This window comes from Vanellus vanellus (genome assembly GCF_965231255.1).
Source record: "Vanellus vanellus genome assembly, chromosome: 1".
In the NCBI taxonomy this organism is placed as follows: domain Eukaryota; kingdom Metazoa; phylum Chordata; class Aves; order Charadriiformes; family Charadriidae; genus Vanellus; species Vanellus vanellus.
Window position 1 is genome coordinate 191,284,914 of NC_138905.1, and position 15,972 is coordinate 191,300,885.

General features: G+C 45.4%; 1 protein-coding gene across 1 annotated transcript; it reads left to right on the forward strand.

The window, feature by feature from the left end:
- Positions 1 to 14,397: 14,397 nt before the first annotated feature.
- CYSLTR2 (cysteinyl leukotriene receptor 2) lies at positions 14,398 to 15,348 on the forward strand (the record flags this gene model as incomplete). The annotated part of the gene is made up of 1 exon (XM_082481615.1): positions 14,398 to 15,348. One exon carries the CDS (start codon positions 14,398 to 14,400, stop codon positions 15,346 to 15,348), a length of 951 nt encoding a protein of 316 aa, XP_082337741.1.
- Positions 15,349 to 15,972: the final 624 nt, after the last annotated feature.

Consider the following 15,972-nt stretch of genomic DNA (forward strand, 5'->3'; position numbering starts at 1 on the left):
GGTTCTGTGAAGAGTCAAGCAGAGCTAATTGTGGCATAGACGGTGAGTCCTACTGCAGCTAACTAGGGCTAGGAAAAGTACATTTCCGTTGTGTCATTCTTTTTAATGAGAAGTAAAATAAGAGCTGATGCAGGAGATCCTGGGCAAGAGAAAGCTTTAGTGTGTATAAAAACTTCTCTACTTTTCCCCTAGTCTATTATGTGAAAAATGAGTCATATTTTTGACAGTAGCGGATAAGAAAAGTTGTGGCTGAGGGACTGTGAGTACAAAGGGAGGCAGATGGACGGGTGTTGGAACACGCTGAACAAACAGCTTACTTCATTTTTGTTTATTCTCTTCTAAAGCGCTCATTCGCTGGGTATTGGGAATGTTACATAAAACTAAAACCATTGTGCTAATTCTTCTCTGGTGGCATGCGCCGGATTTAAAGAGAATTACAGCTTTGGTCTTGTAGCAACAACAACAAAGTGGAAGAAGCGTCTCTGCCAAACAAAACTGAATTAAATCATGCATTTCCCTTTATTTCCTTCCTGCAGCAAAAGACCAGTTAGTCTCTGCCCAGCTTGTCCTCATTGCACTGAGGACTCTGAAAGCAAAACATGGGGCAGTTTAGTCAAGACGGAGTGAGTTATGTCCCAGTTTTGCTGTAAAACCCTATGCAAGCATGACTGATAGTGACCTGGTTGTGTAGCCAGCCCACGTCAGGCTGCTCAGACCTTTCCAGAGTGGTCCCAAGCACTAGTTGTGCTGGTGAACAAGGTCGTCTGGTGACAATCAACCACAAAGATGTGTGCTGAGGTGCCCCTGAACCGCATACTCAGGCATGTGTGGGGTGATGGCACACCCTGGGCTTCTCTTGTCTTCTGCAAAGAAACCCAGAGTTCAGACTTAAACATCCAAGTTAAAGGGCAACGATTGCATTAATCAGCCCAGCACGGCAGCTTCCCAGTGTGCGGCAGGGTGGGATGTGTGGGTGGTGGTCTCCCCTTAGCACCAAATGATCCCTGTCCTGTAATGGTGGTGGAACCCGCCGCTGCAGAAATCCCCCCTCCCTCTCCCACCATTGTCACCACCGCGTCCTGCCCCGCTCAGGCAGTCTTGTTTTCAGTATATGCCAGTAAAGAGGGTTTCACTAAGTCATGTCACAAAAGCATGTAGTCTCTGACACAGATGATCTTAAATTAATTGTCATTTTTATCGGGGGGGGGGGGGGGGGCGGGATACTGGTTACAGACTAGTTGCAAAAGAAATATTTAATCCAAGCAATTTTCAAGACGAGAAATGTCATTTATAAATGGACATTTTTCACAATGTATTTATGGCCCATTATAGACACTTAGCTATTTTCCTAAAATTCTGTGTCAAAAACTGGGAAAAAAGGTCATGTTATTTTCTTCCTCAAAATAACATATATAGACTATCTTTATATGGCTTTTAAAAATACAGTTTAAAGAGTATCAAACAGCACACAATACCCTAAATCATTTCCCAAAGCCAGTAGAAGAGAAAAAGTGGCCACTGAGATCTAACCTCACCTGAGTGTTATCTGGAGAAACATTGTAAAAATCCAAACCAAGGACAAAAATTTATACTTATTTTTTGTGTTAGCTGTGGCCGGTGCCTGGAGGAAGAACCTCCCACCTGCTCTGGGGTGAGGGACCTCCAGCAGATGAAAGCCATCAGCCTTGGATGAAAACAGAGGGGGACTTGTGTCCTACACTTATCCCCATGGCTCCCTAAATTCTGGGCAAAACAATTTAGCCTTGACGCTCAAGTTTAACCTTTTTATCGAGCATGTGTATGTACATATGCATTTATATTACAAATACACATGCACACAAAAGGGTTCTCTGTAAGTGCTTGCATCTGAATGCACTTCTGTGAGTGCCTGCGTAGAAATGCATACATGCAGCTGCACTTATACCTGTTATATATGGACACGCACCCCCTCCCCCATACAGACACAGCATGAAATAGCACTGGAAATGTATTGGATAAGAAGGCAAAGGGACTACAGTGAAAAAAGAGAATTGCCTGAAGATGCTGGTGTCAGGGAAGCACATTGCTGCAGTGAAGCACGTTGTTGTCTGTGATAATGTTTTTGCTAACAATTAGCGATGTTTACATTGATATGAAAGCGGATTTGGTGGATGTTGGAGCTTGTGTTGAAGGACTTGCGGGTTGTATCTTACAGTTGTGTTTAGCCTTTGGGTATAAGATGCAGAACACCTACATCTGGTCAGTCTGGTTTTAGAACGCTGCTGTTGGGTTTTATCCAGCTGTTGGGTCAGGGTTATTGTAAAAGAGTCAGCAAAAAGAGAAGAAAGGAAGCTTGTTTTGCTGTGACTTTCTATATTTGTATGAAGGGAGAGTTCAGCAGACTAATACAGGGTTCACAGAACATTTAATATGGGGTAAACACAGACCAAACCACAGAGCTGTGTGCGTAGGGAACTGTAGGATTGTATACATGTGCCAACATATACAAATGACAAGTTATTAGGAGACCAAATCTTAAGACAGAGATAACTAGACTCACTGCCAAGTCCTTCGAATTCTTCACTTTCATTATCCCATCAGTTTGCAGTCCTGTAATGTCTGACACACAAACCAGAAATAATAAAGGCTGCAATTGCAGACTGTGCAATTATTGAAAATGCGTAATGCAAGCAGAAAGTCACTTCAGTGTCATGGCGGTCAGGAGGTAGAGAAATGGCTGCAGAATTAGAAAAGATAGAACGTACCTGGCACGCTGACAACCTTGCACCTGTTAGATCTGAAATGCTTTTAGCTAGTTGAAGAGAAATAAAAGGAGGGATTTTTTTCCAGTCACAGTTTCTGAGGCTGTCTTATTTAGGTTTTAATCCAAAAAGGCATTATTCTTTCCAGTGACTTCAATGGGCTGCAGATGAAGGCCTTAGAAAGTGTTTGGTGTTTTGTCCTGCTCCGGTTCAGTCTTTTCTGAGTCGAGGATTGGATCGATTATTCTCCGGGAAGAGCATTAATGCTCCCAGCTGCCATCGGCTCCACGGCTTTTGGAGACAATCAATTCTTCCCAAGGCCCACAGCCACCTTTGGATGAGCTGGCAAAAAAACTTTTCCAGTTTTAGTACTTAAAAAGGAACAGTTTATCTTACATAAAGACAACATTAGATGTCTTTTTCCATTCCAGCTATATATTAACGTTCCTCTGCCCTCAACAGTATATTAATGAGGAACAGCAAACAATTAAGAATGGACCACAGGCAATTAAAAAAGATATCATTACTAACGTTGCAAAAGAAACAGCTTGAAAACCTTCTGTGCTTTTTCTTTCTGAATAATTCCTCTTAAAATTGCCCCTGCTTCTTCCCCCTTCTTCATGCAGCTGTCACTTTCATCTTCCCCTCTATCCAGCCTTATGGCTGACAGCAGATGAGCTACTAACATTGGATGCTGTCTTTTTCTGGATTGCACAGAAAATGAATGTAGGTTTTGTAATTTCAGTCTCTGGAAATAGATATGTGTTAGTAGGCTAAGCTGCCGTGTTGAAGACATGCAGTGCTAAAGTCTTCAGTGGAGGTAATCCCTTCTGTTTGTTTGACAGATCCATTTTTACCAAAAATCTCTTGGCGTGAAAAGAGTGAACCTCTGCCACTGGAAGTTCGTGCCTGCAGACAGCAAAACATTGAGTGATGGGAAAAATGCGCAGACTCCTTCATCAGGGTTGCCTGGGACACTTGATGCCTCACCCCAGCTCCCCTGGTGCTGGGGATTGATTGCTATGTCTCCCCTGCACAGCCCCTGTGGCCATGGGGCTGCCGAGCTACCCGGGCTGGTGTGCAAATGCCCCACGAGCTGATGAGGTTGCACGAGTCTGTTGGGCTGTACATGTGCATCAAGATGCTGGTGGGTTTCAGGCAGCTCTTGGCCCCCTCCACTACAGTGCAAAGCAGACAACAGCCTGTCTGGTGAGACTGCAAAGACCGAGGGACGCAACAGACAATGGACCATCCTCAGCAGAAGCCCACCTGATTTTAGGGTGACACCGTACAGCTGCAGCCGGAGGCCTGCCCCCATGGAGCACGTGATAGCATGATGCGTGTTTGGGATGTCCAAGGTGCCCGATACAGGGAGCATGGGAGACAGGCTCCTTCACTGGCGCTCCCACCAGGTAGCACTCAGCCCATGAGGACACTTGAAGTAGCCTATAGGAAATGCTGAACAGGGGAAGGAGAGCCTAAGTTTTTGCTTCTACCTGGTCTAGAGTGCTTATTTCGGGTCTGACGTTCAGCTGCTTCATGCAACGGAGATTTGGAGCCTGCAACAGTGGCTTTGCTCACTGTCATGGGCTGGAGACCTCCTCCGCAGGCAGTGCCCCTGTGCAGCACTGGAGGGGAGGTGCTTATCTATTCTGCTTTTCTGTCTTGAGACTGGGCTGTCGAGGAGGCAGAAGTACAAAAGGGAACAGAAATGGAAGCAGGACGGAGAGTAGCTGCAGCCCAGAGAGGTGGTTTGCACTCTGCCGCGTCCTGGACCATCTATGCATTTTATGGGACTCAAAATTCAGAAATAATCTAGGTTGTTAACTGTTGAATGTGTGATATGCGCACAGCACCTTGTGATGAAAGTCTGCAATCCTTCGTGAGATTCTGAGATGTCTTATCCAGAATTACTGAAGTTTTTATTAGTAAGAAATGTAATAAACTCCCCTCGGAAGCTGAGTCATCCAGTGACTGTTTCTAAAAAATCCCAAGCAGTCACTCCGGATCTAGCTCGTCAGGTGCAGGGTGAGTTGGCAGCCAACCCCATTTATTCAAATCTAGGCTAAAAGCAAAACACAGAATCACTTTATAAAAGGGAGGGAACAGTACTCTTCAGAAAGCAGGGCATTTAAGAAGGTGAATGGGGGAGATTATCCAGGCAACAAAGATGACTGTATCATATGGTGAAAGAGATGTTCTTAAAACACATTCAGGAAAATAAAATGTGATCGATGTCTAACTTTTCCGCCTGTTTTGGTCTCTGACCTTGTGTATCTGAGAACAGCCTGCCTATCAGTCCCAGAGTGATTATCTTTGCATGCCATGTGATGGAGATGCCATCAGACTGCTACTGCAATGCCTAAATTAGTCTCTGCCAGTTGCAGATAAGATGCAGTCCAAGTTACTGGGGTGTCTCCGGAGCAAATGCCAAGGCCATAGCTGTCCTCTGGCTGCGCCTTTACTGGCTGAAGTGGTTGCACCCCACTATGCTCCCTTGCTGCGTGTCACAGCTTCCTCCCAAAGGACTCATCTGCCCATCATGCTGCTCATGGGGTCATTTCTACACGGCTTCAGTCTGCTTCAGGTTAGGTGAGCAGAGACCTCCTGTTTCAGGTGTCTACTCAGGTGTCTACACTGCCTCAGTGACCAAAGAGGGTTAGGGACGCACACACAAGCCGCTGTGCAAGCAGACCTTGGCAGATAGGGAAACTGCTGGGACAGTACCCAAAGCAGCCAGCGCAACCACAGCTGGAAAACGACCCCTTATCCATGGCCTTAGGTGCCACGAGAGTTGGCAATGTCTAAGTTAGGCACCAGTGGAGTGGTCTCAGGAGGGTTCTAATTCACCATCATGCTGCACCTTGAATATTCACTTGACATGGGTCTGTATTGGGGAGCTTTTTAAGCTTACTTTGCATTGTCAATGCGAATGTAGGCAAATGTTCAAAAACACCACTGATGGATTTTGTGCTCACCCCAGAGACTGAAAGTGTTAGACTAGTAGCTACCTAAGCTGGTTTTCCACATCCTTTTTCAGACCCATGCCAAAAAAAAACCCACACAGAGCAAGCTGTACGTACCTCCTCCCTGGTTATAGGGATTTGTGAGCTCTGGTGGCACCAGTCTTCACAGCCACTGCAGGTTGCCACCATGACCCTACATGGGGAGCACACCCAGAGGACAATTTTGCCCGTTCTCAAGTCCATGAGTACAACCCAAGTGAAGAGCCCTTGCGATGAGAATCAGGCACAGGTGGCCAGTGGGGGAGAGAATACAAATGCGATTATCCAAAGTGCTTTGGGGGATAAACAACGTTAAATGTGGGTGGTGAGAAGGGTTTTTGGGAGACCCCCCATCCGCTGAGCTGTGACAAAGCAGCTGTGTGGACTCCTAGCCTGCTGCCAATATGAAATACAACACAGCAGCCAGAAAGCACTTGAATGCATCTGGTCCACCTACATGTGCTGACAGCACAGAAGAGGCATAGCTGAGCTGCTATACCTATAGTATGTATAGATACCTGTCTGTCCAGTCAGCGTTGCTCCACTGAGAACTGGTAAAAGGTTCAGGGGCAGTAAGGCGTTCACTGCAGGCACTTGCTTATGGCCTAGCAGAGCTATGCATTCCATTCCTACCAAAATTCAAGAAAAATTAGTCCCTCAGCTCTGTAAACTCAGCCTTGAACTATGAGCTGAATGAGATTACACATCAGTTCATAGCAGCCCCAATTACAGTTTTGTTCTTCCTGTTATTTCTGCACGAAAAGCCTGGGAAATAACCCCTGGCATGTGTCCTCTCCGTAATTCCAAGAACTACACCTCTAATGATCTGTGTGAAGCTCATATGGGGATTTCCTTTAATATTTTGAGCAACCCTGATTATTGAAAGCACATATATAGAAAGCACATATATAGAAGTGTGGACCCAAATACAGAAATCCAGAAAGCTTCCCAACATACCACGTAGCTGCAGAACCTTTTTCATTGGGTGAAAATTTTGAAAGATTGCCATGTGATTGCTAGCAACACTCCTTGAGCTGAGAACATTTCTCTTTTAAGAAGATGTGAGATCTTACAATCAGGATTTACTTCCCTTTCCTACTACTCATTGCTTTTCTGTGGCTTCTGCATAAACAGCACTCGGGTTGGGCATCAAGTTTTTCTGTTTTTCATTTCTACTAACAAAACCGAAAGTTGCGAGCAACAGCAAGCAGAAGGAGGAAATACTGAACAAACCAGAAGACACACGAGCTGAGGTAGGACAAGATTTGTCTGCTTTTTCTGATGTAGTTAAAAATGGTTGCAATAATTAAAATACAACCTACTTATATTTATTATTACTCGCAGTAAGCTTTTTCTTTGCCAGAAGCTGTGATCGTTGACTGAACTTCTCTATGACAAAGCTGGTTTTGAGAAATTTTTTGGCAGAAAAAAGGGTGGATTTATGTCACTAGGAACGTTTGCCAGGTGGAAGATACCAACCAAGTTGTGGATCTGATTAAGTGAGTCTAGTTTTTTAACTAGATAAAAAATATACATTTGGTTTATGGCAAACTTTTAAAATAAAAGTTATTAAATGTCAGACTCTTGATTTTTTTAAAATTATTGTGCATGTAGAAAGGTTAATAAAATTCCATGCTTTGATGCATTCATTGTTAATTCTAAACATTACATTCTGTTACATTTACTATTGGTAACACTGCTCCTGAAACACAAAGTGAATGTTGGAAAGAAAGCCGATGGGAACTTTGAAAAAACATGAGAACAACCGTTTTTCTCAGAAGTGCAGTGGCAAATGCAAGTAATCTCCTACATAGCAGTGATAACAACTGCCTTCCTATTTGGGTAATGAACATGATACTGTGGTGTCTCGGGACCTCTTCAGACAAAGGGTTATTGTGATAGATGCAGAGACCATGTCTTTTTCCTGGCATACAAGAGGATCTATATACTTATCACTTAACATAACAAAGAACTATATTTTGAATGAACAGCCTGATTTCCGTATTTAACTTTGCATACGCAGAACACCTTCTTGAAAACAGGTTCCTCAATAGTTCCTCATGTTATAGTGAATAGAGTGTTTCAGAGCAGTAAATCCAAGATCAGCAGTTTGGAAATGGAAATTTTCATGTTTACACCTTTAGAGGCAGCAGAGGTTTCATATTCATACCTTTAACAGCAGCACCCCTCCCCCACACCTCTCCAAAAGGAGCATGTCCATCTGTCCAGACATGGCATAGAAATTGATCCCACTGTCTGCTGAGGTGCTGGATGACTTGATTGACTGCTCTTGGTTTAGCCCTCCATGAGAACTGGGGGTAGCCCAGCACTGCTGACTATTCCCACTGACTCGTGGCCCTCAGGCTGCCCTCTCAAGCCCTTTTTGTAGACGAGAGCTGCACTGGTGACACGCCAGTCCCCTGGCACAACACCTGATTGTAATGGTGGGTTACATGGCTTGGCCGACAGTCTCACGTTTGAGATCCTTCGGGATATTCGTATGAATGCCATCTGGTCCTGATTACTTACTGGCCTCTCGCTTATCTGGTCAGTTTAATATTTCCTGCGCACATCCCTCGAGTGCTCGAGTGGAGCTGGTTCCTCCAACCTGTTTGCTCCATTGGGCATGAAAATACCCGTCTTTGGCGGGGAAGAGTGAATTCACTGAGTTTCTCTCCTATGGCCTTGTTGTCCCTAAGGCATCTTTTGCCATCGAGCAGCCCTACCAATTCCAGAGCAGCCTGTCATCTTTCAGTGGGTTTACAAAACTTAATTCAGCCTGAGCATCCTTTACCAAGTGCTTTTCAATTTATTTTTTTTTTTAATGATCTTAGTTTCCTGTCCATTCTTGATCTGCCATGATACAGGCTTTCCTGTTCTCCCCGTTTGGACAAGACTTCTGCTTTCTAAATGGCAACCTTGTCCCTATAATAGTCTTGCCAACTGTTCTACTGATAGACATGGGGCTCAATATTTATTAAAATGTCTATTTTGTTTGGAATGGAGGCTTCCAACACAGGTTTTGTTGAATTTTCTGTTTCTTTTTCTAAATCGCCCCCAAATTATGTAGGCTTCTTCCCTCTGGTACTGCTTCTCTGTCCCACAACGCTGCCGAACCTAGCTCTACTGGGATTGCTGGTACCGGGCTCCCTCCACCAAAACCTGCTTGAACCAGGACCTGTGCAGCACTAAAGATCAAATGTAGAATAACATCTTGTATTGTGGATTTGTTCGCAGGACTAATTATTCTAGGAATCAGGCATTTGTTGCACATGGACATTATATCTTGTTCTGCTGCAGCATCGCATCTTTATAAAGGCACCCAAAATTTCCTGCTATTGCTACCTGCTTTCAGCTTCCTACTCACGCTTAACATTTTCTGATGACTGTTATCATCATGATGAGGAGTTTGGTAGTGCATTCCCAGTACTATATTTTTATTATTAGAGTATGGGATGTCTGCCTACAAGGACTCTGTAGTGCTTCTCTTTGGCCATAATATTTTTATGTTGTTGCAAGTTATATAGTCCTCCGTGCACAGTGCCACTCCTCCACCTGTGCATCCTACACTGTCATTACCATAAAGCCGGTAGCATGGCAACACAGGCTCACATTGATTATCCTCTCTCCTGCAGGTCTCTGAGGTTCCCCTTGCACCAAGGTTGCTGTCTCATGCCAAGCCTTCCGGCTCCGCAGTTTCGTTTTTGGCTTTGAGCATCAGCGCAGAATTACGTGTAAGATTTGCTTTTGATCAGTCACTCAGGACAGCATGTGCCAACCAACTGTACCTGTGGGCAGTTGGATTTGCCTTCCCTAGTTATTGCAGTTGGGCTTTATTTCCCTCCCGGCCTTGTCAGAGGTGCACTGGCTGTGAGTTCACTGCCCTCGCAGGTCTTGTCGATCCAGCCCACTTGCTCTGCCATGCCTGTCAGCTCCCCTGTTGCTTCTAATTAAATACTCCTCTGCAAACCTTTCCGTCTGCAGTGCCAGCAGCCTGGATCCACTCCGGGTGCGGCGTAGGCTCTCATTTCTGTATCGCTTACCTTTATCCCAAAAGATCCCTAAGTTTCTTACGTACCTAAATTTCTCCTCTCTGCTGTCTCATCCATGCACTGAAACACTGGGTCTGACCTGAGCTTCTCTCTGGCCTCATAGCTGAGCCCTGATGACCCCACCTTCATCCCTGGTGCCCACAATGACCACAGCCACCACCGGCTCCTCTCCTGCACCCCCAAGCAATCTGCACAGACATCTCATGAGGTCTGCTCCTCGGGCAGACCTGCTCCTGCTGAGCTGCTCTTGCCTCAAGGCAGCCAGCCTCATCCCTCCATGTCCCCAACCCCTTGCTCTGCGCGCGCGCATACACACACACACACACACAAAACCTGCCCTGGGCAGGTGGCCATACACATCCCATACTGGGCAGTTTATGGGGTAGCCCCCACTTTGCTGCTAGACTGCTACCCGCACCCTGAGCTTAAAATGGTGGGTTTAGGGCACTTTTATTAGTTTAATATCTCCACCAATTAAACAAATCTCCTCCTACTTTTGCTCTATCAGTTCCCCGCCTGGCTTGCACATCCATTCATTCATTAAGGGTATTAGATTCACCTTAGGCATGAAATGTCTTTGTTATCCCCTTCTCTTAAATCACACTCAAGCCAGGCTAAGATGAAAGGCAAAATATTTATTCATAATAATAGATATAATTTGTAATATATGTAATTTATAATAAAAGCTAAGTATTCATGTAATCTGTACTAATTAAGCTGTAAATGTTTCTAAGACTTCACAAAGGTAAAGAAAAGAAAAAAACTCACCCAAAATTTACATCTAATCTACTTACACAGCAGCTATTTCAGAAAAGCCTCCTTTATTTCTTGCTTAGCTGATGTGCTCTCTCTCTCCTGCCAGGGTGGTTGTCAGAGCCTCAGGATGTGTGTCAGCTGCTTTACTCAATAGCTTCCATCAGGGAAACTCATATATAGAAAAAATCTCCTGCTAGGGAGTTTCCATCCGAGAAGTCTCGCGGTGCCACTTAAGAGAGATTCCCATTTCAGATTGTCACTTTCGCTTGTCTTTTTTCTCAGAGGGCTGATAGGTGTTTCCACCAGTCTCCCTTCTGAAGTCTTTTGGGAGACCTTATAGGTCCAGTATCTCACCCAAAACCCACCCTGTTCATTCCTGACCCAGGAGACAGTCTGGATGCTCTTGCTGAAAACAAAGTTTATTGCCTGTCCTTAGATATGTCATTCTTTCTGTTTATCTAGGAGCCACCTCCTCACCTTAGCTGGCTAAAAAACAGCTCTTGGCTTCAAGGAGGGCTAAAATTCTCCTCTGTGGTTGCTTGAGATAGTCCTATATTAAATGTATCTTTCACTGCACCTTCCTTTCTACATCTACCTTCCATGTGTTAAAAAAAAACTAATAGGAGCATCTACCTATGATAATTGTACAGGTTGTTCTTGGCCCTCAACTGAGCGCAGGCACCATGGTGATTAACAGCTTTCAGATGACTGGTCTCCCACCTTTTTCTCTTAGACATCCCATTACGGCTTGAAAGTTTTGTTTGGATAATTTGGAGCGAGTCTGAGTACTCGCTTTCTTGCCCGGGCCATGGATAATGAGTTTTCTCCATTACCCGTGTGCATGTAATTTCCTAAAGGTCTTTAGCTGGCAGGAGAAATGAGGAGCACAAAATAGATTTAGTGGTAGTTGTTAGCTAGACAACTTCATCTGAAGAGCCTGAGCAATGTGCCTCAGCCTCTGTGCTTGTAGTGCTTTCCCCAGGGTGCAGGGACCCAAAGGCATTTCATCAACTGAATTTTCATTGCCCCAATCCTGTCCTTCAGCAGATAGTGATGGGCCACAAGCTGGCCACAAGCCATCACTTATGGTGCTCAGCAGGGCTTTGAATTTGCCCAGGCTCCAAGTTCTTCACCCTTGTTTGACTCCTCTAACTCACAGGTCCCACAGAGGAGTGTTTGGTGGAAGGAATGCTTCAAAGGTCATAGATATTTTCTTGTGATTTGGGGTTTCTAAAAGAAAGGACGTTTGGGCTATAACAAAACACAGTCAAAAGGGCTCTTCTCTTTGCAGTACCTTGGGCTGCGATGTTTCTCCCCAAAATGGGGAGATCAACTTCAATCAGGAGAAAAGCTGGTTCTTGATCCCGTGCAGAAAACTTCTATGCCAGACAGTAGCTTTGTACAGAAAACCAAAACCTCCTCAGATTGCAAAAGATTTGATGTTAGGAAGTGTACCATGTCTCTCCCCTCCATGAGGGAAGAGGATCTCAAATAAGGAGGAGATTCCCTTTAGGAGCACGTTTACTGATTCTGGGGCTTTGCTGAAGCGCAATATCCAGTTTGCCCACTTCCAGTCTTCAGCGCTCCTAAGCTCAATAGATATTATTATCTTTGTTTTCTGAAGGGATAATTTCAGGCACTGCAGGGATGGGTATGACGTCAATGTGAGCAAATGTCCCCCTTCCCCAAGCTGCCATGCTCCCATCTCACAACAGGGCCCAGCCTGGGGGTTGTGCTTCCCACGCTCCCTGACACAGTGGGACCGGATAAAAGATGACTGCTGGGGCACATCTGGTTGGTATATTAAAGGATGCAGATGGATTCTGAGGCACCGCCCTGAAGATACCACGGACTGCTGTGAACATAGCTCGGGCTCCCACACAATGGCTTGAGTTTGCAAATTGGCTCCTGTTTACAGCACACTAGGAATACCACAGCGGGTAACTGGAATTCCAGAGCACCCAAATCTAGAGCCTACATTTCCTCTTAGGGAGAATCCACCTCTCCAAATAAATTAATTTCAAATTACGAAGCCACTGAAGTCCAGAATAAGAGATAAGATGCAGTTATGTACCATTGGTCCATTTTCACTCTCACTGGGGCAAATTAAAAGCTTGTTTTTTGCGCATCTAGAAATTACATGTAGTTCTGGGTTTTAGGCTAAAATTTTCCATGCTCCCTCTCTAGAATTTGTTAGCAGATTCAGAGAGGGAATTGCTTGCCACTATTAAAAATGCAACAATACTGAAACCTTCCTTTCATAATACTACTAGCTGCACATCAGCTGAGAGAAGAAATCGGGAGTTCAGCAAGGAAATAGACACTAATGAGGAAAAAATTACTATTTAGAGTGTTTTAGTGATGAGTGGTTTTGATTTGATTGAATGATAGCCTCATAGGAGGAAAAACATCACTCTCTATGAACACAGCCCGTTTTCTCACAGGCCATTTTCATTAGGGCTGCAAACGAGGGCTGCCCTGGAAGCTGCAGTGCGTGTAGATGACTCTCTGATGCAGAGCAGTTGAGCACAAAAAAGGTTGAGAAGGTGGTAAATGAAGCAAAGGCTCCACAAAAACAGACATAGAAAGCCATCAGAAACTTAAAGGAAAGAAGAAATACGGTGTAAGGAGGAGGGAGTTGAAAAGGGAACTATGCATTACTAGCACAATATTTATGCAGTGTTTAAGGTCAAAACATCCTTAATTTATAGGTTCTGAGGTACATCAATATACCTCTGGTATTGCTCAGGAAAGTTCAGTGAGATGCTGCCTACAGCAGACAACATACCAGAAAAATTTCACTAGTTCCAGTCAGCAAATTCAGTTCTTTTGGCTTTTCATCCTAATTTGAATCATAGAATGGTTTAGGTTGGAAGGGACCTTAAAGATCATCTAGTTCCAAGCCCCCTGCCATGGGAAGGGACACCTCACACTAAGACCAGGTTGCTCAGAGCCCCACCCAACCTGGCCTTGAGCATCTCCAGGGATGGGGCATGCACAACTTCCCTGGGCGACCTGCTCCAGTGCCTCACCACCGTCAGGGTAAAGAATTTCTTCCTAATATCTGATCTAAATCTCCCTTTTTCCAGTTTCAAGCCATTACCCCTCATCCTATGACTACATGCCCTTGTAAAAAAGTCCCGCTCCGGCTCTCCTATAGGGTCCCATTAGATCCTGGAAGGCCGCAATAAGGTCTCCCCAGAGCCTTCTCTTCTCCAGGCTGAACAGCCCCTGTCTTCATAGGAGAAGAGCTCCAGCCCTCTGATAATCTTTGTGGCCCTCCTCTGGACCCGCTCCAATAGGTCCATGTCCTTCTTATGTTAGGGGCTCCAGAGCTGGATGCAGTGCTCCAGGTGGGGTCTCACAAGAGTGGAGTAGAGGGGCAGAAACGCAGACTTACCGATGGACAGTGATTTCTTTCCTGATCAGGTGTTGATGTTTCCATGGTAGGCAACTGAGGACTCGAAACCTCCCTGCTACAAAATGGCTGACAGCAAGTTGGCTTGTTTTGCACAGAGATCAGAGAATTGCCATTAAAACACACACATAGCACTCACCTTTAAAAGGCAGCACTTTCATAGGTTGAGACAACAACAAGCTGATGTAATACAGAAACTGTTTGGAGATGACTTGGGGCTTTACGCCTTGAGATGTGTATCTACTGGGACATCACAAGTAATTACTCATTAACAAACATTTATTTTCCACTGCCTTCTGCATCTTGCAATTTCTGTCCTCAGAGAAATAGTCCTGAATAGCTGAACTCCCAACTCAGCCAGTAACCCAGCACTCACACTGCTCCTTTTTACTTTGGCAGAAAGACGGAGAGCCTCGCTCCAGACTATGAATATTTCTGAGATGGCGCTAGATGCCAACTTTACTAACAGCTCCTTCAAATGTACTATTGACAGCTTCAAGCAAGTCATTTATCCCATCATGTATATTTTTATCTTCTTCCTGGGTGCTGTTGGCAACAGCCTTTCCATTTATGTTTTCTTCCAGCCTTCGCAAAGGAAGACTTCGGTAAACATTTACATGCAGAACTTGGCTGTTTCGGATCTCATGTTTGTAAGCACTTTGCCCTTTCGGGCCACCTATTTCCTGTTGGGGTCACATTGGGTATTCGGTGATATCACCTGCAGGATCATGACTTACACCTTGTACGTGAACATGTACTGCAGCATTTATTTTCTCACCGTGCTCAGCGTGGTTCGTTTCATAGCCATCGTCTACCCATTCAAGCACTGGAGAGTAACCAACATGAAGTATGCCAGGATAATATGCGCAGCCATATGGGTCTTCGTGCTGGCAGCCTCCAGCCCTCTGTTATGCAACGGAATCGCTGGGTACAGTGACCCAGCCAAGTGCTTGGATCTCCACCCCTCCAGCACGCACAGGCTCCTGATGATGAACAGCTTTGTCCTCGTTGTGGGCTTCATTCTGCCATTTTGCACAATTATTTTCTGCTACATCTTTGCAATCAAAGCCTTGCTCAAGTCCTCGGCTCCTCAGCGCAAGAAGGCTGGCTGTCACAAGAAGGCTGGCTGTCACAAGAAGGCACTGTCAACCATCATCATCACTCTCATCCTCTTCCTCCTCTGTTTCCTGCCGTATCACATCCTGCGGACTGTCCACCTGATGCGCAGCAGCTGCAGCCAGGCCAACCTGCCTGTCCACAAAGCACTGGTGGTGGCTCTCTGCCTCGCCGCCATGAACAGCTGCCTTGATCCTGTCCTCTATTACTTCGCTGCTGAAAATTTCAAAGCGAGAATCAGAACTTTGTTCCGCAGGTAGCTGATGCAGAATTGCAAAATGATATATACATGGCCCCGACGGGACATCTAGACTGGGTCCATGCCGTTCAATGGCAGAGGCGGGGTGGTGCTAGCCAGCCTGCAGCCGTGCTGCTCGGTGCCAGGCACCTCTCGAGCAAAAGTGTCTTGGAGACAGCTCCTTGGGGATGGCCAAAACTGAGGCTGGATAATCGGAAGTCAGGTGGTGCCTGGGTGTGATCCCTGGTCCTCTTCTATTTAGCAGTGTAGCTACACCTCTAGTGTTCATCCTCCCCAGAACAAGGAATTGAAAGGGATTTACCTTACTACTAGAGTCCATTTATTTCACTTCGCAATACTCAACCAGTCACTTGAAGGGAAGCCGCTCGCTTGACCACGTCAGTGTCTGCATCTGAACTTCTCTATGCTCCATTTCCTTGTGTGCAGGGGTGCACGGTTCAGCTGCTGTGACACCCAACATCTTCATAGTGCCCTGTCGGTTCCCTTTGCAAACACTGGCCAAAGGTCTGCACGTAACAGAAATGTAAAGCGTCGCTGATAATTCCTGCTGAGGCTGACTTACAAAGCAGGCAGAGAGCCAAAGAGGACCTGGCCACTGGCTCAGGCTGTTCGGAAGGCATTAACA